General features: G+C 37.8%; 1 protein-coding gene across 1 annotated transcript in view; it reads right to left on the bottom strand.

Moving 5' to 3' along the window:
* LOC137400356 (serine/threonine-protein kinase atr-like) overlaps positions 1-26,903 on the bottom strand; it is a 45,664-nt gene extending 18,761 nt beyond the window's left edge. The window contains 24 exon segments of the mRNA XM_068086684.1: positions 1,526-1,704; positions 1,863-2,041; positions 2,292-2,456; positions 3,239-3,426; positions 4,531-4,636; positions 5,169-5,347; positions 5,687-5,831; positions 6,921-7,052; positions 7,650-7,764; positions 8,701-8,828; positions 9,640-9,870; positions 12,069-12,357; positions 12,552-12,743; positions 14,155-14,351; positions 15,753-15,892; positions 16,374-16,530; positions 16,729-16,944; positions 20,575-20,717; positions 21,578-21,790; positions 22,375-22,527; positions 23,298-23,562; positions 25,822-26,060; positions 26,528-26,676; positions 26,841-26,903. Of these exon segments, the coding sequence (XP_067942785.1) occupies positions 1,526-1,704; positions 1,863-2,041; positions 2,292-2,456; positions 3,239-3,426; positions 4,531-4,636; positions 5,169-5,347; positions 5,687-5,831; positions 6,921-7,052; positions 7,650-7,764; positions 8,701-8,828; positions 9,640-9,870; positions 12,069-12,357; positions 12,552-12,743; positions 14,155-14,351; positions 15,753-15,892; positions 16,374-16,530; positions 16,729-16,944; positions 20,575-20,717; positions 21,578-21,790; positions 22,375-22,527; positions 23,298-23,562; positions 25,822-26,060; positions 26,528-26,676; positions 26,841-26,854 (4,114 nt within the window). The 5' untranslated portion in view covers positions 26,855-26,903.
* Positions 26,904-27,088: the final 185 nt, after the last annotated feature.

The raw sequence follows: 27,088 nt of genomic DNA, 5'->3' as shown, positions 1-27,088 counted from the left end.
AGGAACACTATAGATTCATTAGATGGAGAGCAAGAGCGTGATTGGTTGAAGGAACACTATAGATTCATTAGATAGAGAGCAAGAGCGTGATTGGTTGAAGGAACACTATAGATTCATTAGATGGAGAGCAAGAGTGTGATTGGTTGAAGGAACACTATAGATTCATTAGATGGAGAGCAAGAGTGTGATTGGTTGAAGGAACACTATAGATTCATTAGATGGAGAGCAAGAGCGTGATTGGTTGAAGGAACACTATAGATTCATTAGATGGAGAGCAAGAGTGTGATTGGTTGAAGGAACACTATAGATTCATTAGATGGAGAGCAAGAGCGTGATTGGTTGAAGGAACACTATAGATTCATTAGATAGAGAGCAAGAGCGTGATTGGTTGAAGGAACACTATAGATTCATTAGATGGAGAGCAAGAGCGTGATTGGTTGAAGGAACACTATAGATTCATTAGATGGAGAGCAAGAGACCTCCTAAGATCATAGATCACACAATACATCATCTGTTTACCCTACAAGATATAGTGCTGGTAGGCTACATAAGCCGAGGGTTGGCAAGTTATTTACTCCAGTGAGTAAATATCTTAAAATACAACTACCGGTAATTGCCTACTCTTGTCAGTCACAGTTACTTAATGTTAATTTACATAAAAAACACTGTATAGCTCAGCAACTCAACTATGAATTCCTTTGAGATATGTTACAGCAGAAACAGCATCATTCATTGTCAAATGTCAGCAGACGGCAACTATTAAAAGCCAATGGCGGAAAAAACAATAACATTGAAGCACCGTAGTGCTAGTTCAAACAACAATTAGCACTGATATTAACAAGGAATTCATGTGTATTGGAAGCCTTCGTTAGCATACTTATGTTTCCAATTGCCTATGTATCACTTTCTCCTTAAGCATTTTATAACATTTAGGTGATGTCTAGCAGAAGATGGATAAGATATGAAGTGCTATGTAAAGATGGAACAAATGGATCTGAATCTGATATTTCCAGTTGACATATCCTTATTTTTACTTGGTAAGAAATAGAGATATCACCAGGTCTCTGAGGGCTGTCGGTTTCAGTCAATAGGAACCTGAACTCAATGAATAAGTTTTGACAATACATGTAGTTTAAATGTTTTTAACATTTAAAGGTGATTTTTAACATTTAAAGGTGAGGTGAAGCGATTTCCTTCTCCTATAAATTCAAGCATTATGTCAGCTAAGTTAGCAACAAGTGAGTAAACAATTTGCTGACTTTGGCAGTCTACTACTTGACTCCGGGTGATCCTAGGGAGTCATTAGTTTGTTTACAACGCTGCATGTCATTGCTTCAACAGAATCATGTTAAGCATATCACTTATTCAGTTAACAGGAGAAGAGCTATGATACTACCTTCTTCTAGCAGAGAGCTAAATCTTAATATTCATTGATCACATGTAATACTATATGAAAACATACTAAAAATAAAAATGTATTCAACAATTTAAACAAGCAGTCAGGGTAATGGTGCGGCTCCCTCACCGTATGCATTGGAGAGCTGGTTAGCCTGTCTCGCTATGCTCGCCCTCGTCAGCCAGCATTTTTGCAGCCTTTGAGTCAAGTTAGCCTGTGGCACTGCCTCCTGAATGAGCAAAAGGAGGGACTGTCTGAGTGTGACGAGGGGCTCTGTGGTAGCCATGCTTGCCTGGACCACACTGAACCTGCAGTTGAGTTGTGTTAGAAAAGAAATACGGTGAATTTTGTTAAAACAATGATGTGATATATCGTTGCATTGAACAGAGACATTGTACATTGAATAGTATCGGTTAACATAACCTTATGCCAACCAATCAGGCATAAGATAGGGTGGGAAGCGTACCGAGTGTCCAGTCGATTCAGCAGTGCTTGCAGGTGAAGATCTTTCTGTTCCGATCTGAAAAGACAGAGTTTGGCTGCAGCCTCGATGTCATTTAGCATATGGAGCTGAACGAGATAGGGATAGGCTCTCTGTAACGAACTGCTCTTCATGCTTGCTGCACACAGCGGGCCAATGATATCCTGCAGTGGAGGTCATGAGGTTAAACAACAATACTTCCATTTTCTACTTACAATGTTAGAAAAGGCATCACTTGAATAAATCTAATAATATATATTCTAAAAAGACTACATGAAAAATCATTGCAAACTGTAACATTAACATTCAAAAAGATGCTGTCTTTCGCTGACAGAATGAGGATAATGCTCAGAGGTGCCATAAACCCACTGAATAGAAACTGGTAGAATTACTGAAATACAAACACCAACAAACCTTTTTCAGTTGGCTCATTATCTCGTTAAACTCATCCTGCGCGCCGTCTCTACCGGCCAGAAGTAACCTCCCGACGCCAACTCCCCAACATTGTACTCCCTTAGCCTCAGTACCAACCATCTCTTTGAGAATATTCCAGTTGCCCAGCTTCCACGCCGCCTCCACCTGTGAACAAACTTTGAAGGTCACGTATCTGAACCAGTAAAGCATGAGAACCATACTGCCATAGAGCAAGTGTAAATATAGCATGAGAACCATACTGCCATAAAGCAAGTGTAAACAAAGCATGAGAACCATACTGCCATAAAGCAAGTGTAAACAAAGCATGAGAACCATACTGCCATAAAGCAAGTGTAAACAAAGCATGAGAACCATACTGCCATAAAGCAAGTGTAAACAAAGCATGAGAACCATACTGCCATAAAGCAAGTGTAAAGCATGAGAACCATACTGCCATAAAGCAAGTGTAAAATCTAGACTAGCATGAACTAACCAGATAAGGCGTATGACAGACCTATGAGTGAAAGTGACAATCGCCTCTGTAATAACGTAAAGCCTAACCTCAGTGTTCAAAGGGATGTGTGCCCCTGCACAAAAAAGTCCCATTTTTCTTTCAAAATGCATACGGTAGATAATTGTGAACTTGAGGGAAATTAAATTTTTACAAATTATAAACTTATAGAATGGTGTTATAGTCCAATGAGAGTGCAAATATGACATTGTATTATGTGAGCTGTCAGTCTTGTGAACTTGTGATGGAGAATGGATTTTATTCAATCAATAATAGTCATAAATAATAAAACAAAGTCTTTCTTCTGCAACTTTTGGTCTTCAGTTCTTCTAGCACAGAGCCTATACAATATTACTCTAATATGAGCAGGCTAGTCTGCCCACAGTATCATGGTGGAAGATTGGCCTGACTTTTTGAATAACAAAAAGAAGCAAACCTTGTAGGAGAGAAGTTTGGTATGAAGGAGGGAGTTGTCGGCACCCAGACTAACTGGAGAGTGCGATAGTGCCTGGTACCAGTTGCCCAAGTTGAGATAGCATTTCATTAACCCTTCATGAGCGGATAAATCTGTAGGATTGATATTAATTGCTTCCTCATAGCAGACCATGGCATCTCGAAGTTTATCTACAATTAAGGTATATTCCCATCAATCCTTTCCCACCCTTAAACTCCTAGACTACACAACCATAATTGTGTAATACAGTTCAGCTTGTCAGATTGCACAGGATGATACTTAGCTCTTATATCACTTGGGTGTCTTGTTTTAACTCGCTGACATGTGTTGCATAGTCAAGCTACTGATATGCGTCTTATAGTCAGTTTGTTGACAAGTGTCGCATAGTCAGTCTGCATCGTAATGTCTCATTGTCAATAGTTGACAGGTGTCTCAAAGTGAATCTGCTTAGGAAACTGTTCTGCACAGGATTAGTAATAATACTGAATTTTAATCTCCGATGCTGAAACACATGGAAGTGACTACCGTTAAAGCTTCATGGCATTGGGAGTTATTCTCTACTTCATATGATAGCCAAGAGAAGAAAACTAATGCTGTGTTGAACATACAACATCAACTAATACTAACTAAAATAGTCATGTATATATGAGTAAACACAGTAAAGATTCTGCATGCAAATTGTTTGACATATGAGCTACAGCTTACGAAAAGATTTTTCTGGACAAAGAAATTTCCAACATACGCCGAATTGAACGATAAAAGAGATCAAAAACAAAATATACAAACAATGAAACAAAATATACATTAGGTTAATGTGAAGCACAGCTGGTGTAAGTTAAGTAAGTTATGGTGCATATTTCTATCACTTAACCTCTGCACCTATGCCCTGCCAAGTCTACCCTTCCATTCATCGTAAAGTATTAATAAAACCCTTTTATTATTGACTAATACTTCATTAATTTAGTTTTTACATATAATTAAAGTTCTATATGTAGATTTGAACTTAAGTTACATATAATGTATTTGTTTTAATGATATAAAATAATTTAAAAGTATATATCATGTTTTGGGATCTAAAATGTATAAAACAAAATATAGCGAATTCTCACACGAGCATTCATTGGCTTTAATACGAAACAAATATCCAAATGTATTATCTTTATATGCCGAAGTATGATTATATTCATAATACTATAAATTAACACAAAGTAAACAAGACAATACAGTGTATTGTTATAAATGTAGATATTTTATTAACTGATTTTCAAGCTTACCAACATTCTCCCAGACAACAGCCTGCTGATGCAAGGTGGCTGGCTTCTCTCTGATAGAGTCCACACCACTGACACCATCTGTCTCTCCCATGGCAGCATATATTTCCTGCAGCAAATCAGTTCCTCGCCAGTTGTAAATGTAGGTTACACAAAGCTTCAAGTAGGTTACAAGAGAAAAACCCCAACAGAGAAAAGAAACACTGGGAAATTTCAATACTTCTAAAGCTAAATGTTTGGCCTGAATTATGGATCCTTTATCTACGTCAGTCTCTAATCTACTGTCCTGGTACCTGATACAGATATGTTTTTGGCTGCTAGAGGAGGGAGCTGACAGTGTACTACGCAACGTTGCCACGTAGCACCAAAACAACGCCATATAACAACAAAATGTTCTCATATGACACTAAGACATACTATGTGACACCCAATCAATGTCGTATGATACTATAACACTCTAATATAACACTAAAACATACACATATGACATCAAGAGACTGAGACATCAAGAAATTCCCTTGTAACACCCAAGAAATCGACTTGTGACACCACGAGCTAACAAGTGACAGTAAAAAATAGTCACATAAAACCATGAGATAGCATCATCGGTCATGAGATAGCATAATGTGCATGTAAGCTACCTGTAGTGTGTCAAGGTGCTCGTGAATGCTGTCTCCTGCCATGTGCTGCTCGTAGTGCAGCAGGCAGCGAGCATAGCTCTTGCAGTTGAGAGAAGCACGAGCTATCGTGTCATGGGGAAAGTCATCCATGAATTTATTTATTCTTTCTAGCGACACATCTTCTGTGCCTGTCGGTCCATCTGTAGGTTAGCAAGAAGTATTAGGGAACACGAGACGACAAGAGATTAAGTAACAGATGGAAACAAGTGACATAACACTGAATATTAAAAAGCAAACAAACAGCTTAAACGGCAGAGTTGCTAGCCAAGCACCTGTACTTAATGTCAGCTCTCAGCCTGCCAACAGGAAACAGGTGAGACAATTTGTCTATAACCTGTTAATATGACTATTGCTGTGACAAGCTTGAGCAAAGTATGTAGTATAAAAAAATTAGTGAGTTGACAATGCAACTGTTCACAGCGAATTCATAAAGAAACAACCGAGAGGTGCACATGTAACATACAATGTTGGCCACGAACCTTTTGATGTCGCCTGCTTTGGTTCATTAATCCAAGCCTTAATTTCATCAAAAACTGAGAATATCGTCTGCAGAGCCATGTGACAGAACTGTGACAGATCCTCTGTTTGAGCTTCCTCGACTACCACTCTAATCTCATCACTCACCTTAACAGACATGGAAAGACAACTCCATTGAGGCTTTGAACTGAACATTTGCAATATGAGTACAGAGTACCACCAGACAGCACTTGAGGAGATGAAAAACCAGAGCTAGTTCCCCACTTTCGATATAGAGATGTGTACACGAATACAGTGTTATCAAAGTTATCAAATTTGATAACACTGTATCGACAGACACACCACATGTACTGACTGCCATATAAGGATATCTTGATAACACCTACTGACAGACACACACCACATGCATTGCCATATAAGGATATCTTGATAACACCTACCGACAGACACACACCACATGCATTGCCATATAAGGATATCTTGATAACATCTACCGACAGACACACACCACATGTATTGCCATATAAGAATAAATTGATATTACCTACCAACAGACACACACCACATGTATTGCCATATAAGGATAAATTGATAACACCTACCGACAGACACACACCACACGTATTGCCATATAAGGATAACTAAACAAATTTTGGTAAAGTACTTATAAAACTTATTACAGTCAAACTCCTAAATATAAATTTTCCAACATACAATGCATATTTTGAGCAAATCTTTTACTGTGCACCCAAAGTAATTTCCAGCATACAACTTTTCCCAATCTGAATGAGAGTAAGTTACAAAGTGTGTCTCTATCACTTCCTTCACCTCTGAACATCTGCATTGTCAAACCTCTACTCGCATTCACTTGTCTTTAAGCTATAGCAATGCTACCAACCTCCTTTTCTTCATTAGCACTAAATTAATTTAATCATTTTAACATAAAATTTAGCTTTTTATATTTACATCTTTATATAATTTTGTATAATATATACTTGTTATCATTTTATTATCATAATTTTTGAGCTATGTAGCAAATTGTGATGCAATATTTTAAAATAATTTGCTCAGTTTAACAAATGAAGCAGATCATGAGAAGAAATAACTTTGCATGCATATCGCATGAATTAAAATAAATAAAAATAAGACATTGATACCTTGGCAACAACCCACTATAAAACCATCAAGCGGTACCGCAGGTGCATGATACAACAAAACATAAAGGTACCAGCTTACTAGAGCACTGTCCTTGTCCTCTGCGAGTACATATGCTATTATATATGGCAGGATGAACATGGCGACCTGTACACTCGCGGAGATGGCAGCCATATTGCTTCCAAATAGCTCACGAGCAAAGCCATCAGCAACCTACAGATAGGGTGTATCTAATCATAACAGAACACAAATAGAAAACACAAATAGAAAACACAAATGCATGAAACAAACAAGTAAAGTAAAGATTGTGCAGTTGACTAACATAGAAATTTTGTAAAGTGGCTCAACATATTCTTAATACAAATTGCAATGTTTCTACAGATCATGACAATAAATGATCTGTTATGAATTTTGGGATATTGTTAAAAATTGCTTCATATTTATCAGCGCTGTCAGAGTAGGGGACCCTGAAATGGTACATGTAACTTATAACATTTATGATCACTTGAGAGAATTGGGAAATACAATGAAGACTATGAGGCGGCTCATAGTCTGAAGACTGAGCCATCACCTACCTCGGTGTCAGTAAAAGTTAAACTGAAAGTTACACACCAAAAGCATCATTCAGCAAGATTGCTGGTAGCTACGCAAAATTTCTTTTATGCCGAGCAGATGTGTGCTTAAGTAACTTTTTAAAATACTTCTACATAAACTTAAAATGTGAAACATCCTGAGAATAAAAAAATGCATTTTTATTTTAAATGAAACAATTCACCAAAACCTACTTAGCTTAAAGTTATCCGGACAAACCTTGCTGGCAAGAAGGGCGGTCCAATTGCAGAGCCAGTCAGTAAACAGAGTTCCTTTCGAGCTGTTATAGACAGGAGAGTCGACTTTCAGCCAGTTGCGGTCAGCAATGGTGTACCTGCAATACACTTATCGCTAGAGGACAGCATTGATGTACCCGCATTGATGTGAATAATATATCTTTCTTTTACAGTAACCAATAACTGCTACATTCAAATGAGGTAAACTATGTTCATGACAGTTATCCCTTCTTCAACATATACACTCTAATTGAGTGAACTAACCAGAATTGCCTTCCCTTGTTGCAACTTGTAGCGAGGGCTGATAGCAAGTAATATCGGTAACTGCTCGCTGGCAATGAATAACAGATGCTTGTGTTTTACAGCAATATTTTCTATTCGAGGTAACAACTTGTTAATTGTATTTTTCATCAAAATGCAAAAGTAAAAAAAATTTAAAAGTTAGACTTTTTTAGTTCTAGTGCTGGAAATACGGGCCTTTAATGAGCTATAATGAGCTCACTGTTATACAGTGATGCAAACAGTCCTTAAAATGATGTCAGCTTAATGCCACTTTCTATGATTGATTGTCGCACATGCAAAGGACTAGGATTTTAGACCAAACCGATTTTATCAATTCTACTACATTCTGTTTCTTGCCCTCGCCATGCTTTTCCGTGAATTGATGAAGCCAATGAGCTGCCTTTTCTTAAATTAAACATTTTGTTTCTGATCAAAAATTCAGAGTAAACTAAAAAATAAATTTGAAGTTCTTACATGTGATGAAATGCAATCTGAAATACTTACATGCTTTGCAAAAAAAATCAAATAGTTTAAAATTGAATCTACGCATAACTCTGTGACTGAAGAAAACTTGCTGGAGCAGTAGGACTCTCCAAACTTAATATTGAGATTCCATAGACATAAAACAAATGCATACATTTAAAAAATACTCTGATGAGACTATTACAAAACTATAGACACATATGCACCAAGGCTCTGACTAGACAGCTTTGTAGATTTAAGTAGGTATATGTGTGGACGTAGACAAGTACTTTGACTCGAGGTAAGGAGGGAGAATGTCTTGAGTCTGTGATGAGAGGCTCTTCCATATCTCATTGCTCTCACTATTTTTCACGTCAAACAGAGTGAGTGCTCCCTGAATGGCTAGAGCTATACAGTCCTAAAACAGCTGCCATAGTTACAAAACCACCCAGGAGAAATGCTGACACTGCTCAACAATAGCAAATGTACAACACTCATAGGAGGAATGGATGACAGGTAAGAATAAAACTCCTAGTTCACTCGGTATGAACAACAACACAACCAACAAGCATACGACAGACTACAGTTAGCTCTAATTCTATTTTACAAGCAGTTTGTCTTGATTAGCCACATGATCTAAAAAGACAATAATATATGAAAATAGCTTCATACAGTTCTGTCTCCTGGCATTAGATAGATATCTTAAAGGCATTCTATGAAGACAAGCTTTTAACAACCAACAAAGCCTGAGGTTCTAACAATCTTTCAAGAAATGTGTGAAAAACTAATAAAGTTTCTTGAAGGCTCAGTGAACGCTTTGCTAGCAAATTCAGATTAAGAAAGCGGACAGACCATCACCATATTTCGAGGAAGTATTAGGAAAAGAGTAGACAGCTCTTTGTATTGCAGAGTTACGTTTAATCAGTAAGCTAATACTCAAAGAAAAATCTTTTTATTATGGTAGAGCAAGCGTCTGCCTGTTTGGTTGACAACAACTGATAGCATGGGACCTTTGCTAGCGACGGTAGGAAACACATGTAAGATCATTTCTACTGATTCATGAGGAGAGACATGAAGCAACACACTACCATTACAGTCATGTAAATAATAATACATGTACATTACTTACAACAATTGTTTGATGACGTACAAACAGCAACGAAATCTTAATATTCATTCATAATAATGTTTCACCCTCAACCGAATTTTTTGTATATAAAGTTACGTACCTGTTTTGGAGTTGTCTCGGCTGACAAAAGAGCCGTCACCAAAACCTCAATATAATCAACAGTGAATGCAGGGGAGTTAATAACTCCCAGATCCCTGCTAGATTTGCTCCTAGTTGGAGAGCTCAAGGCGATGTTCATCATTTTGCCAGGGTCGATGGCACCGAGCTCGGCAAGGCAGTCGGCGTAGAGCAGCTTCATTTCATCATCAGCCTTCATCCTGCTGCTTGTTAACTGTTTTGACAAATAAGAACAGGTTTGTTTGAAATGCTGCTCTCATAAAAGGTAATATCTATATTTCCTGATATTCTCAAAACCAATTAAGACTAGGACATTATGCGAATAACTTGTACTAAAACCACCAAACTCTTTGCAGTTACATGTATATTAGGGAAACAGCAAAGCATCAACAGCACTCATTTCCTGATAAGACATTTTATAATCATTACAGAGAAAGAAAATTCCTCAACACTCCTACAATTTATAATGTATAAGAGCCGCAAGCGAACTATGACCAACCAATAGGATCTCCCAAAAACTACAACCAACCATTAAGATCTCTCACACACAAACTATGATCAGCCAATAGGATCCTCCAAAAACAAACTACAACCAACTAATAGGATGCCTTGCACACAAAGTACAATCAACCAATAGGATCTTTCGCATGCAAACTACAATCAACCAATAGAACCTCTCGCACACAAACTATGATTAACCAATAGACTATCTCCAACACAAACTACAATCAACCTATAGGATCTCACACAGCTCCACTTTGACCGACAGCTAAGATAACAATTTGAGAAGTTCTAGATTAATTACATTACATTTGTTGATAATAGGAGGGATCCGTGATAATAGACAGCATTGCCTCACCTTCCTGCTTGTAAAAATACTGGAGTTACCAACTATTTTACGAACAGTAATGTAACATAACATATAAAAACTAATGATTTTTCACGAGCTTCTATGAGTTGTCTCCTATCAAGAAAAAAACTTGCAAATTATGTGACCTACAAAGGTCTTTCTACGCATCTGTTCAACTCTTTCATTATGAAGATTTTTGCTCATTCTGACAGAATTAATTCAAACAAAAAACTTTGGCTGACGTTCTCAGTTTTTTATTATAAAAGCTAGTGTTTCTGCTACAGAGCCTTAATTTAAAGTTTTTTAAATTAGCAGAAAATTCTGCACAAGAATCAATACATTTTAAAGAAGAGCAATGTTCAATATTTTTTTAGTTTAGTGAAACCGGATGCAAAAACAACGCTTAAGTTTTTGAAGTTTGACCAAAGCGCAGACCTATTTCAAATATAAAAATATATACCGTAAAACCTCTAATTGAACGCCATGGCGCGCTATTATTCTTTAGTGGCGGTCAATTAGAGGTTTTAACGATAGCTATCAGAAATATCTGAGAAATATCAGAAATAGCTGTTAAAAAAGTTTCGCTAGCAGAAATCCGTTTAGGATACCATTTACAATTTTCTTTTCATTAATTCTAAACCGAAAATAAAAAAATTTGGAAACTGCATTCTGTAAATTTTCAATGAAAAGAAAGATAACTAGCTCATTTTTTTGACAAAATGATAACCCGTTGTCCTAAATTTATTGTTTCAAAATTTTGGGTTGAGCTGTAAACTCTGTAATCCATGATCTTTGTTTTTGCATCAAACCAAGGTGAGAAGGTACTATGGTGAGGTACTAAGGGCAGAGCGATATATGCGTTACAACTGCTTTCTGCAGCTAAAGAGTTAAAGGCGCTTAAAGATGAATTTGCACAATATTTTAGTAAATTTTAATCGAAAGTATCAGTATTTTTCTATCATTTGCGATTATTTTTGATGTTGGAAGTGATCTGACTGGCAAGATTAAAAATCAACGTAACTTGATCGTTGTTAAAACATTCAGAACAGAAATATGTTTGAAATGAGGTCATTAGTTGTTTTCATCACGATAAAACATATTGACATATTGCATTCAAGTTGCAACGTTACGGGTCTCTATTGTGTCGGTAATTTGCAACTATAGACGTCATAATGGCACTTTCACTTGATCCGAGTGTGTTAACCATAATCAAGTTTTGTCAATTTTAATCTAGAAACATCCTGGCAGTCAGATCACCTCGAACATCAAAAACAATCGCAAATAATAGAATACCGATGATACTTTCTAATAACATCTATTAAAATTATGCGTGAGTTCATCTTTAATGAGTTTATCATTTATTAGGTCAATATTTAATGCTAATACCAGCTAGAATTTTATGAGTAGGGGAGTAAAAATTAAGGAAACTGACTTCAGCGGACGTACTTACGGCCACTTTACAGGAAAGAAAAACCTCGCTCCAACCCTCTGGGCCCCTAACTTTGTTCACAATTGCTGAAAAAGCTGCCAAACATAGCAAGAATCAGAGAGCTATCTCCTACCTTAAGCATAGTCTCTGTAATGAGAGGATCGACTGTCTCAGCTCCCAAGGTCATCTGATGTAGCTGACCCTTATGATCGGTGAGCAGCTGACGCAGCTTAGAGAGAGCCTGCTTGCTGACCTCGGAGTTCTCATGGTCTACTCCTGCTAAGTACTGTTTCAACTGAAGCGGAAAGGCATCGGGACGACCAGAGAAAATAACGTAGCGTTTGAGAACAGCATTGACCTCTCCTAACTCTGGTATGTCTGGCACAAAATAGAGTTCATTGAACGAGCTGCTCAATTGTTTCCTATAAAAAGAATAATAAGTCTGAATAATGCGTCTAAATGTATAACATATTCTTAGCCTCTTAAGGATATTCACCACATGATAAATGGAAGGAGAGGGTAAATCAATAGAATTAAGCGCCACCTGGGCGGAGACAGTTAATATTAAGAACCAGTGTTAAGTGGGCGGAGACTTATTCAATAATAACATTCATACTTGCAGGTAATCACCAGGTACTTAAGCACCTGAGCAACCATCTCCGGCAGCGTCCTCACAAGAGGCAGTAGGGTTACAATAATAAAGGAGAGCATTGGTTTGAGAGCTGTGACCTCGACATGCTGAACAAAGCAAAGCCACGCCTCGCAGCACAGTTTAGGGAAGTTGCCAGTAGTAGTTGCCAGCGCCAACCTAAAAATACAATTCATGTGACAAACTATTTCCCTACAGGTAAATCCTCACAATGGCTACACGCAGAGATAAACTAGCAAAAGATGCTAGTAGATTAGGATGATGAAGAGAGGTGAATATTCGAGTATCCAGAGAAACTGTCCAGCAGCCTCTACATCAGCCAATATATTGAAAAGGGAAATGTTTTAATGACACTTAGTATACAGTCCAAACTTGACATACAAAGTTGATCCATTCCGATATTTGCTTTGCACTGCGAAGTCATTATATGTTGGAGAAAACATTCTTATAAGAAAATATTATTCTATTTAATTCAATTAGTTCTCGAGCTTAAAAAACAATAATAAATACTCCACTAGTTCCATAGTTTTAAAATAAATGTGTTATTGCACTAAATATAGTTTAAATGAAGCACCTTAAATATTTTTTATAACTTTTACATTTTATTTGTAATTTTGGCGAACTATATTCCTTTAATTTACAAAACTGCGGTATTAAAGAACTTTGGAGAGAAGTTGGAAAGTACTTGAAATGTCAAGACCTATGTTTGCTCGATGTTTTATGTTGAAAAATTCATGTCATAGGTCATGGTAATGAGAGATGAATTGTTTTCTCTTGATTAAAATAACACGAGAGAACAAATCTTTGTTATACTAAAAAATATAACTCTTATGAACCGAAGTTAACTTTTTTTTACAGAATCTTCTGTTTGTTCTCACAGAATTAATTCATACCGATAACCTGTTGCTGATGTTTACTCGATATTTTTACTGTAAAAGCCCGAATTTCTGTCATAGAGCTTCAATCTAAAGTTTTTGGAATTATTTCTGCACAAGAATCAATGCATTTGACAAACGTAAGACATTAAATATTTTAATTTAGTGAAACCGGTTGCAAAAGAAAAACGCTATCATTTTCGTAGTTTGACAAAAAACAGACCCGATTCAATGATATAAAATACATATAGTTATTAGAAATATCTGAGGTCGAATATTGAAGGATTCCGCTAGCAGAAATATGTTTAGGTCACTGTTTACATTTTTTTTTATATCATAAAAAGAACATAAAAAAATTTGGAAACCGTTATTTTATACTGTGAATTCTGAGAGAACAAAAAACTAACTGGTTCGTTGTTGTTTTGGCGAAATAATAACCCAATATCCTAAATTTATTGAGGTAAAATTTTGGGTGAATCTGTTAACTCTGTGATCCGTGATCAATGTTTCTGCATAGGTACTAAGGCACGCCGTTATAAAGCCTTTCTGTAACGAGATAATTAACTGCCATGTAAAAGCTAATAGTCATTGAAATTACTAAAAAACCTATTGATAAACAAGGCACGCAACTCTACTATATGTAGAGTTGCTGCATAACCAAACGCATTAGAGCATATGAAGAGAGCTTCACTTACTTTAGAGAGGTTGAGATCTTAACCTTGAGTTGTGTGACCCTTTTAATACCGAGGAGTTTGATCAGCTGAATAAGACTGGAGATGACGAGCTCTTTCTTCTTCAGATCGCTTGACTTCTGTAGGAGAGTCTGATCAAAGTAGACGAGCACCCCGAGGAATTGTCTCTCGACAAACTCCGCCAACTGTTCGTCTGAGACCTTCAGCACCACAAAACAGTAACTAGTAAGAGATGTAGCAATATGACAGATGAGTGGCAGTGGGCAGCGCTAGCTTACAAGCGAGCCTACAGGTGCCCATCTCTATCAACAATGATGATCATGGAACACCCTTCAGGGTGCTGGCAGTTGACTCTTTCAAATGAATAGAGATGCTGAATTCAACAAAAAGGCTCACTGTGAGCTATACGTACAAATATATATGTACATGTATATATATTTATACATGAGTACATGAGTACATGTATATATTTATATACATATATATATATATACATGTATATACAAGTTGAAGTCTACAGCCTGAGAAATGCACTAGCAGGAAACTGTCAGTGGCTGAAAGATAAGTGAACTATTTAATTTTCTAATTTATACTGCTCCATCCTATGTTGAGCACTCTGATTTTAGTTCTAAGTATGATACATTTCTATATATATATATATATATATATATATATATATATATATATATGTATATATATATCATATATACATTTGCAGCAGAACCTCTATTTGAGAAAATAATTCGTTCCGAAAATCATGTCGTAAGTAGAAAATTTCATAAGTAGAAACTGATTTTATCATATAAATGCCCTAATCCGTTTGAAGTCCTACAAAACTCAGATGTGATATTTGTATAAATTATAAATGCAGGTGACATAATTATATCAAATAGATGCTAGAGTTATGGTACCGCATAATTAATAAATAAAGTACATATAGAAAAAGACCAGAAAAATAACGAATAAAAACTAAAAATGGTGTTTGCTTATTTTTGCCGTTGGCCATCTAGACAAGGCTAAGCATAGACAATGGGAAGTTTGAGGATGATGGTTAGAAAAGATGGGTGTTGCTTTGTTGTCCCGGTTTTGTTTTGCTTAGAATAAATGTTTTAAGAACATAAGTAAAAAATCTATTGACTTCGCACTGAAAAAATGGTGCCTGCATACAAAAAGGTATAGCTTGAATTGCTAGAAATTAAAGTTGTCCTATTCTTTATGTGACACATGATAACTCCAAATTACATAATGAATGAAAAACGCAACACTTGTCGTTTACTGAATTTTGCTAGCTAGCAAATGAAACTGAGTCAGGCCCATAGTACGTCGTACAAACCAGAAAAACAGTCCAAAACACGAACCAAACGAATGGCCCAAAATGCAAACGGCCTTTTATATCTAGAAAATCTTTTTGCAAGTCAAAGCAAAATTTCTACCATAAGATGTTTCGTAGCTTTAAAACTTTGTATGCAGTCTATTGCAAGTAGAGATTCCACTGTACTATATATATTTATGTATATACTGTATATGGAGTGGATGGCTAGGCGATGCAGCTATAACCTACATGTTAACAGATACAATTAGGCATGACATAGCCAACAAACCTGAGTACCAGGGGCCAGCTGGGTCTGGCCATCCTGGCTCATGAAAAAAGTCAAACCAAGCCTGATTTGCTGCTGTCGGCAGCCAATGTAAAGAAGGAGATGCTGGAGAACTCCCTGAAAAGAGCGTCTCAGAAGGCTGCCTAAAAAAAAGGAAACTGTTAAGTGCTATGCTGAGGTGGCGACGTGCTCAAATTTGCAACTAATCATAAAGCTAAGAGAACAGTTTAGACACTCCGTATGTCCTGGCGACTGTCAGGAATGACACGAAATGTCGGAAGCTGACTGTAATAACAATAGCCAATATCGATGCACTTCTTCAAAAGGCTGAATTTAGGTAAAGAGAATTAATTTCTAAAAATAATACAAGTTGAACCACTGCTTCTGCGATAATAGCACTACTCGTGGAATCGCTTGCTCTTACATGGAAAGCTACATATGACTCAGACAGAGACCATCAGCTATTATCATTATGTAACAAAAAGTGTTATTTATCTACCCTTGAAACAGTGAGCCAATCAGCTAGCAATGTGAAATATCTGGGGCCTCACATACAGCGGTAGATAGAGATACAATGCCTCGTAACTTACACTGACTTGTAACTTACACTGATTTGTAACTTACCAATGGTGAGACGTGATTCCGATTCCAAAAAGGCAATTCTCTGTTCAAAGGTCGGACGGTCACAAAAGCGCACAAGATGTGAGAAGACGTATTGCATGTTAGAAGTAAACAACTGCTGGTAGGTTTTACCCACCTGACCAGCCAACAGCCTCAGCACCTGTACAAAAGGTTCAGGAACTCAAAACATGTCAAACATCCGATAGTCGTAACAGTCTAATAAGTAGCGGGTGAATGCCAAACGATAGATGAGTAGCTAAAGCATTTATCAAATTAATTTATATAAAGCTAATTTATCTGGGAGTACAGGCTAGGCAAGAGAAGAGTGACAAAGAAGAGTGACAGAGCGTGAGCCAACCTTTGGTATCTCTGCATGACTGCTCGTGATCAAAAATGGAACTATGTGCTTCTCAAGACTCCTGAGGAAGACGGCTGGTGACTCGTAGTGGAAAAGCCGACTGGCATTATGGAACAGGTCCATAACTGTTGACCCCTCCGAGTAGCTGCGTGACAAGATCTCCACGACTTTCTCACTTAGACACTCGGCTAACAGACTCTGGTTATGTTGGTAGGTCTGCTCAAACAAGCCGAAAATGTTGTTAATGTAAAAAAAATAATTAACGAATCAGACAAAATTAATAGCATATGAAAAGTAACAGAAGGTGGTAGCGGCATCACATGTATGGCAAACTAATTTATAGCATCGTATATATATTACTTGATCGGCAACAATTTCATTTCAAACAGAAATGTTTTCCAAATTGTGTCATGCAAGAATCACAAAACAAAAAACAAGAAAAAAGGGCAGCAGTTAGCCACTAAAAATAAATGGTGTGACATATAGCGTTTAAAGTGCCTTTCTTTGTTAATAGAACGGATATTAGGTGGAGGATTGTTAAAGCAGCGAGCAATGATATTAGGTGGAGGATTGTTAAAGCAGCGAGCAATGATATTAGGTGGAGGATTGTTAAAGCAGCTGGCTATGATATTAGGTGGAGGATTGTTAAAGCAGCTGGCAATGATATTAGGTGGAGGATTGTTAAAGCAGCTAGCAATGATATTAGGTGGAGGATTGTTAAAGCAGCTAGCGATGATATTAGGTGGAGGATTGTTAAAGCAGCGAGCAGTGATATTAGGTGGAGGATTGTTAAAGCAGCTAGCAATGATATTGGGTGGAGGATTGTTAAAGCAGCGAGCAATGATATTAGGTGGAGGATTGTTAAAGCAGCTAGCAATGATATTAGGTGGAGGATTGTTAAAGCAGCTAGCAATGATATTAGGTGGAGGATTGTTAAAGCAGCTAGCAATGATATTAGGTGGAGGATTGTTAAAGCAGCGAGCAATGATATTAGGTGGAGGATTGTTAAAGCAGCTAGCAATGATATTGGGTGGAGGATTGTTAAAGCAGCGAGCAATGATATTAGGTGGAGGATTGTTAAAGCAGCTAGCAATGATATTAGGTGGAGGATTGTTAAAGCAGCGAGCAATGATATTAGGTGGAGGATTGTTAAAGCAGCTAGCAATGATATTGGGTGGAGGATTGTTAAAGCAGCGAGCAATGATATTAGGTGGAGGATTGTTAAAGCAGCTAGCAATGATATTAGGTGGAGGATTGTTAAAGCAGCGAGCAATGATATTAGGTGGAGGATTGTTAAAGCAGCGAGCAATGATATTAGGTGGAGGATTGTTAAAGCAGCTAGCAATGATATTAGGTGGAGGATTGTTAAAGCAGCTAGCAATGATATTAGGTGGAGGATTGTTAAAGCAGCTAGCAATGATATTAGGTGGAGGATTGTTAAAGCAGCGAGCGATGATATTAGGTGGAGGATTGTTAAAGCAGCTAGCAATGATATTAGGTGGAGGATTATTAAAGCAGCTAGCAATGATATTAGGTGGAGGATTGTTAAAGCAGCTGGCAATGATATTAGGTGGAGGATTGTTAAAGCAGCTAGCAATGATATTAGGTGGAGGATTGTTAAAGCAGCGAGCAATGATATTAGGTGGAGGATTGTTAAAGCAGCGAGCAATGATATTAGGTGGAGGATTGTTAAAGCAGCGAGCAATGATATTAGGTGGAGGATTGTTAAAGCAGCTAGCAATGATATTAGGTGGAGGATTGTTAAAGCAGCTAGCGATGATATTAGGTGGAGGATTGTTAAAGCAGCTAGCAATGATATTAGGTGGAGGATTGTTAAAGCAGCGAGCAATGATATTGGGTGGAGGATTGTTAAAGCAGCGAGCGATGATATTAGGTGGAGGATTGTTAAAGCAGCGAGCAATGATATTAGGTGGAGGATTGTTAAAGCAGCTGGCAATGATATTAGGTGGAGGATTGTTAAAGCAGCGAGCAATGATATTAGGTGGAGGATTGTTAAAGCAGCTAGCGATGATATTAGGTGGAGGATTGTTAAAGCAGCTAGCAACGATATTAGGTGGAGGATTGTTAAAGCAGCGAGCAATGATATTAGGTGGAGGATTGTTAAAGCAGCGAGCAATGATATTAGGTGGAGGATTGTTAAAGCAGCTGGCAATGATATTAGGTGGAGGATTGTTAAAGCAGCGAGCAATGATATTAGGTGGAGGATTGTTAAAGCAGCTAGCGATGATATTAGGTGGAGGATTGTTAAAGCAGCTGGCAATGATATTAGGTGGAGGATTGTTAAAGCAGCTAGCAATGATATTAGGTGGAGGATTGTTAAAGCAGCGAGCAATGATATTAGGTGGAGGATTGTTAAAGCAGCGAGCAATGATATTAGGTGGAGGATTGTTAAAGCAGCTAGCAATGATATTAGGTGGAGGATTATTAAAGCAGCTAGCGATGATATTAGGTGGAGGATTGTTAAAGCAGCTAGCAATGATATTAGGTGGAGGATTGTTAAAGCAGCTAGCAATGATATTAGGTGGAGGATTGTTAAAGCAGCGAGCAATGATATTAGGTGGAGGATTGTTAAAGCAGCGAGCAATGATATTAGGTGGAGGATTGTTAAAGCAGCTAGCAATGATATTAGGTGGAGGATTATTAAAGCAGCTAGCGATGATATTAGGTGGAGGATTGTTAAAGCAGCTAGCAATGATATTAGGTGGAGGATTGTTAAAGCAGCGAGCAATGATATTAGGTGGAGGATTGTTAAAGCAGCGAGCAATGATATTAGGTGGAGGATTGTTAAAGCAGCGAGCAATGATATTAGGTGGAGGATTGTTAAAGCAGCTGGCAATGATATTAGGTGGAGGATTGTTAAAGCAGCTAGCAATGATATTAGGTGGAGGATTGTTAAAGCAGCGAGCAATGATATTAGGTGGAGGATTGTTAAAGCAGCTAGCAATGATATTAGGTGGAGGATTGTTAAAGCAGCGAGCAATGATATTAGGTGGAGGATTGTTAAAGCAGCGAGCAATGATATTAGGTGGAGGATTGTTAAAGCAGCGAGCGATGATATTAGGTGGAGGATTGTTAAAGCAGCGAGCAATGATATTAGGTGGAGGATTGTTAAAGCAGCGAGCAATGATATTAGGTGGAGGATTGTTAAAGCAGCGAGCAATGATATTAGGTGGAGGATTGTTAAAGCAGCGAGCGATGATATTAGGTGGAGGATTGTTAAAGCAGCGAGCGATGATATTTTCAGAATAATTGTTAGAAGTTGTATGCAATTTGTTAATATTACTTGAGTTGAAATAAATTGAAAACCTGTAAAAATGAGGACACAAACCATGAAAGATCTTGAAACTTTTACTTGATGCAAAATAAATATTTAGCATAGGTAAAGTAAGAAGATTCAAAGACTTAAAAAGTTCATTTGTTGGAATAAGCATGATGCAAGTTGGAATAATAATATGAGATATTTTACCGCTGCTGCCGACAGCAATAAAACTAAACCACATATGCAGAGGCAGATGATGATGAATGAACACTCACTCTTCTGTTACTGTTAATCAAACTTTCCTACTAAAAAAACTAAAAATATTTTAAAGTTTTCAAAACAACTTGCACTAAAACCAGAGTGAAGATGACACGCACAGAAATAACAAAAAACAGCTAACTGGTTCTTCAAATGGTGCTACAGATCAATAGTGCAGCAGATTTTGATGAAAATTTCCTGCGCCTGCTAAGGTTTCACCTTTTCTTTTACTATGACATCCATATACTTGGATTGTACATTTCATGGCAACACTGAACACCTCAGTAAAAACAAATAATCTGGCCTACCTGAGTTGGACTGAGGCCTCTGTACTCGGCTAGTCTCAGCAGGTTTGTGAAGGCAGCTGCAGACACACTCTCGTTTGTGGAAAGGTAACTTTCTACTAAGAATCGTATGCAGATTGGCAGCAGGTTTTCATCCTTCAATTTCCCTGGTAGAAGGTTAGTGGAGAAGCATTGAGTACCGATGCTCATTAATCATGAGTAAAACCAAGTTGTTAGCAAAACTAGCTTATAACATCTCTTTCTAGTTAGCTATGTAACATATCTTTCGAGTTAGCTATGTAACATATCTTTCTGGTTAGCTGTGTAACATCGCTTTCTAGTTAGCTATGTAACATATCTTTCTAGTTAGCTATGTAACATATCTTTCTGGTTAGCTGTGTAACATCTCTTTCTAGTTAGCTATGTAACATATCTTTCTAGTTAGCTATGTAACATATCTTTCTAGTTAGCTATATAACGTATCTTTCTAGTTAGCTATGTAACATATCTTTCTAGTTAGCTATGTAACATCTCTTTCTAGTTAGCTATGTAACATCTCTTTCTAGTTAGCTATGTAACATCTCTTTCTAGTTAGCTATGTAGCATCTCTTTCTAGTTAGCTATGTAGCATCTCTTTCTAGTTATTCTTTCGGATTAGAATAGAATCTAATAATGTTCCACATACGCAATCTGGATTGAAAGTGAAAATAAAATTTAGTTATTGTTTTAGACAAGATGTTGAAACGTGACTTGAAATTTAAAAGAAACTTCCATACTAAAAAATCTAAAAATCTACAACATATACGTTACTACTTGAAGGTTCATATAAATAAAAGAGATTGGAGTGCAAACTTGTGGTTAATGCTGGGATACTGTTCAACTAATACGCCATCTGCAATGGATTAATTAAGTACTACAGTTTAGACGCTGGCTAATAATATTTTACACCAAAGATAAATCAAACAGTAAGGAACGCCGCTAATTCACCTGCCTGCGTAGCCTGCAGGAAGTCTGAGAGTTTGCCTACCTAAAGAAAAAACTGTCATTATGAGAGTCTCCTTGACCTCCTCGTCTTCAGTCTCGGTGTTTGTACTTAGAATCTTGTCTACAAACTGACCAATCACCTCCATGGAGCTACCTCTAAATGCACGATGTGGGCTGCTGCTGAATGCGACCCTCACAGCCTTGCATGGGTCAGATATGAGCTTGAGTGTTGTTTGTAGCATGCTCATTGTCTCCCCTGTCAAACAATACCTGAAACCTATACTCATTGTCTCCCCTGCCAAACAATACCTGAAACCTATGCTCATTGTCTCCCCTGCCAAACAATACCTGAAACCTATGCTCATTGTCTCCCATCTCCTTTGATCATTTTCAACAATCTCACTTTTTCAAAGAATTGTAAACTTTCAAACAAGAAATATATTCAAGTGATGGCGCTGGCAGTCTTTGTAATTTAAAGTCAATTCACCTGCTAGCTCCACTAAACAGTATCATACCTGGATGTACTAGTGGAATGTTCTAGACACGCTGATAGCATAAGATCTTGATAAATCATTAAGAAACTCAGATTAACTTTTTATAAACAAAAACGTGTAATTCTTCACAAATGGCAACGAATGACTAATTGAGACCATAGTTGCTTTTAAAGGCGTGACCAAATATGCATGTAAATTTTAGCCAATTGCAAGACCACCATAGCAATCACAGAGATTTTACCATAGAGAATTAACAAATATTAATAAATTGCTACTGCTATTGTAAAGGTTCAATCAGAGAGTGAGTCTGACGGCCGCTATATAGAATAGTTACAAACCGACAGACCGTTCGAGTAGGTGATCTTCAGATGGGAAAAGAGTCTTGAGACACTTCTCGCCATCTCGTATCTGATGTCATCGCTGTCTTTGAAGATGAGCTGCATGTAAGGCTCAAACATACCAGGGTCAACGGAATGAGACGTGAGCTCCTCTTCCCCGTCTGCATGTAACATGAATACAGATACATATCTATGCAATAAAAAATGATGCAAGCATTTTTTTACACTAAAAGGCAAGCGAAAAAAACATTCATATAATGACAAAACGCATTTGTCTGTTAGACAGAACTGTGGAAGCTGAGAAATGTACCCAAAGGCATGTTGTGATGCATATTACTGGCCAACTGATGCCTTTCTTCATGTAATTTTGGCCACAGAGTAGGAGTCTTGATATGCCACAATGTATTCTATGCCTTTTCAAAGCTTTACAGGAGCATGTGACAAATTCATAAAAATCATGAACGTATATATTGGAGAGTATCCTTTGAGCCAAAATACAGGTTTTTGGATAAAGTGAGTTGACCTTTGCTTGACAGGCTCATGAACAGTGGCACCACTAGACAGGTTGATGAACAGTGTCATCACTACAAAGGTCGATGAACAGTGGCACAACTACACAGGTCAATGGACAGTGGCACCACTACACAAGTCGATGGACAGTGGCACCAATAAACAGGTCGATGAACAGCGGCACCACTAGACGGGTCGATGAACAGTGGCACCACAAGACAGGTCGATGAACAGTAGTATCACAAGGCAATCTCCTTACAAAGACAACTTTGACTTCACTTCTAAATCACCATTATTAACTAGTGCCTGAAAGCAGTTCACATACAGCTTTCAATACAAGTACATATACCTAAATAAACACCTTTCCACACAATTTGGATTACGAAGTTATATTATCCTTCATAGAGAGGGCATAACTCACCACAGTGTTCGCAATAGATTCTCTCGAGGCTGTATATGGATGATCTGGTCGGTACAGAAAGCCACTTGAGTTGAGTAGTACCAGCAGCAATGCAGGAGAGGCATCCCATGGTTCTAGCCAAAGATTCATCCACAAGTGAACTTTGGAGGGAAAGGAGTGGATGAAGCAAATCATAGATGAGGTGAAGAGATGTTCGGCCCAACCTGCTTATCAGCCACGGCATTGTTTCAGCTATTGCAGCTAGCGGGACGGTTCTTCTGGTTGCCTGTAACAGCCATATTGACTCTGTGTGACAGATTAAAGTTACAGCCACGTGTGCTGAATGTTTCAGCTAAAATCACGAAATATACAAAAGTATTTAAAAACACGAAAATATTCGTCCAAAGCTCACAGAATTGTCAATGCTGTGTATGCACACCAAAATCATTGAACACACGCTTTGAATTGGCTGAACAAATTATTAGTGAGTGCGACTTTAGCAGCTTTCGCGATTGGTATAGTTTGACTCATAAAACGAATCGAGAGAAAAACACCAAAGCTATTCAAGATAGTACAAATGATGCAACTGATTAGATTGCGCTAGAGATGGTACCTCTTTTAATCAGTTGCATCGTATGTATTATGCTGAACTGCGTCAGTATTTTTCCTGTGTGTCGTTATATGTGTCTTGGACTATACCAATCGTGAAAGCTGCTGAAATCTAGCTCGCTAATAATTTGTTCAGCCAATCGAAAGTGTATATCGTCAATGATTTCAGTGTGTATGCACGGCTTTGAAAATTCTGTGAGTTTCGGCCAAATATTATTGCATTGCCAAATATTTTTGTATAGTTCATGATTTCAGCCAAAACATTCGGCATGTGCGGCTGTACCTTAAGACTACTACAGGTACAGAGAGAAACACTATTTCATTCACAGTCATTGGCTGTAGAGCACTGCCTGTACCTGGGGTATATTAGAACCAAAGAAAACAAGTGATATTCTTTAACCACAGATTTTGAAAAGATTAGTAACTATGGCTACTAGGTATGATCAGTGGGTGTGATCGGTGGGTGTGATCGGTGGGTATGATCGGTGGGTGTGATCGGTGGGTATGGTCGGTAGGTGTGATCGGTGGGTATGATCGGTAGGTATGATCTGTGGGTATGATCGGTAGGTGTGATCGGTGGGTATGATCAGCAGGTATGATCGGTGGGTGTGATCGGTGGGTATGATCTGTAGGTATGATTAGGAGGTATGATTTGGTAGGTGTGATGAGAAAGTGCTAATCTGATACAGTTAGTAAAATTACTTCAGCTATGAGAAGTATTTCTGTGCAAGGTTGCACTTATGAAAGATCTGACATTACTACAGCTGTTTGCGATAACTTTTAAACATGCTAGGACAGCCTTGACATAACTTTAATAAACAGTAAACTAATTTATTGTTTAGAAGCGTGGGGCAATGCTGCAGAGTGTCATTTGAATAAAATATTCCTGATTCAAAAGCGTCTAATGCGAATAATCTTCCATAAAAAATTCAAAGACCACACAATTGATCTGTTAAAAAGGCTAATGTTCTTCCAATTAAAGAGTTATACAAACTCCGTTTAGGTATTCTCACTCATTCATCATTCTACTCTGACACTCATGTTCAACAACACTCTTATGCTACTCGTTATTCTTCTTATGACTTACTTTACCATAAGTCTACATCTACAGCTGGACATCGACAGGTAACTTACCAGTTGTCCAGTATTTGGAATGACTTACCAATATTGATCAGGTACATTGAAAATTCGAATAGTTTTAGGATTGCTTTAAAGAGGCACCTGCTTGACTCATTGGGATGGCTTTAGGTTTTAATATGTGAACATTATTATATTAAGAAAAATGTCAACTCGGGCCCTGCACCTTGATTAGCCCTGCTACTGTGCACGTAGGCCTTCATCACATCCTGTTGTATTGTGATTGCTCATTCATATATGTATATTTATTTAGTTTGTCTCTGGGTGCATCTGTTTCTGTGATGACAATAAACTCAAACTCATAACTTGATTCTTGGGAAGGTGTGTCAAGTCATGAAGTGGCATGTATGTATTGTGTGATGAGGTAGTGATAATGGTGTGTTGTGTAATGAGGTACCTTGTGATGAGGTAGTGATAATGGTGTGTTGTGTAATGAGGTACCTTGTGATGAGGTAGTGATAATGGCGTGTTGTGTAATGAGGTACCCTGTGATGAGGTAGTGATAATGCTGTATTGTGTAATGAAGTACCTTGTGATGAGGTAGTGATAATGCTGTATTGTGTAATGAAGTACCTTGTGATGAGGTAGTGATAATGGTGTGTTGCGTAATGAGGTACCTTGTGATAAGGTAGTGATAATGGTGTGTTGTGTGATGAGGTAGTGATAATGGTGTGTTGCATAATGAAGTACCTTGTGATGAGGTAGTGATAATGGTGTGTTGCGAAATGAGGTATCGTGTGATGAGGCCTCGTATAAGGATGTGGCATAAGACAAGATTGTATTGGGCAGCACTACTTACAGCCACGCTGCTTAATATCGATATACGCCAATTGGGAGACAACTCCCGGCCGTAGAGCGAAATGGATGAGAGTGCAGAGGTTACAATATGGTCTGTGAGTAAAGACTTCAGCGAGACGGCCAAATCAGTGAGATCAGGAGGCACAGCATTGTCAAGGTCCATCTTTGGCGTGTGTAACCATGGCAAAGAGGATATAAATAGCAGGGCAGTAGTTATCTCCCCATTCCATGTAACTACGTCTACAATAACAGTTGCCTAAACTACCACTCAGAAAACAGCCTTGCAATATGATACAAATATAACAGTGATCAGTTGTTGTTAATTGTTGTTCTGCTAAAATCAAAATATGACATAAGCAATGCGTGTGAAATGACAACAGCAATTCGCGTAATATGACATCAGCAATGCGTGTAATCGTGTAATGTGACATCAGTAATGCGTGTGATGTAATTATGTTTTTCTTCATAGCGGTTTGACCGCTATGAAGTTTGGTCAATTTTGATTTGGAAACATCCTGACAGTCAGATCAGCTCATCAACAACAATCACAATAATAGTAAAATACTGATACTTTCTGATAAAATCTACAAAAATTTTGTGTAAGTCAATCTTTAACTCAAAGCACAAAGGTTATGGCAGACATTAGAGGGAAGGCTAATTGAAGATTCATAGAAAAATAACTGGAGGGCAAGGTCAAGGCAACCGACCTGAGAGTGCAAGAAGGGAAGAAATACTCTCCACAACATGAATATAAACCTCTGTCAGCAGTTGACCGTCAGCAGCAGCTAGGTGTTTCCGCCAACTTGAGACAAGAGAGGTCAACAGGTCAGAGAGGTCATCTGTTGGATCCTTACAGCTAGCGCACAGGAGACAATTAGAAATAAAGATTATGACCCAAATATTTATCACCATAAATTCTAAGACTGAAGAAGTGAGAAGATTGCACTTGGTCACATTTTGAAGAAATAATTTCAGTTTAAAATTCTTACAGAATTTTTGAATTGAAAACAATTGCTTTACCCTGAAGATTTCATTTGACCTCCAGCACTTGTGACTTGATCTCACATCTATGCGGATATGTTCATATGAGTTGTGTGTAGACTAAAAGGAGGGTTGAAACTTACAACTCTGAGCTGACAGACATGTTCAGGTAGACGTGAGCGAGAACATGACAGCAGTGTCGAACCATGAGCACTGTGTTGACCTCGCACTCAATGTCACTATTGGCCAAGGTTAAAAGCACCCGCTTGAGCATGCCAAGGTTGTAG

The sequence above is a fragment of the Watersipora subatra genome, chromosome 7, assembly GCF_963576615.1.
Source record: "Watersipora subatra chromosome 7, tzWatSuba1.1, whole genome shotgun sequence".
NCBI lineage: Eukaryota > Metazoa > Bryozoa > Gymnolaemata > Cheilostomatida > Watersiporidae > Watersipora > Watersipora subatra.
Note: the sequence above shows the minus strand (reverse complement) of the source record. Positions and strands in the feature narration are given on the sequence as shown.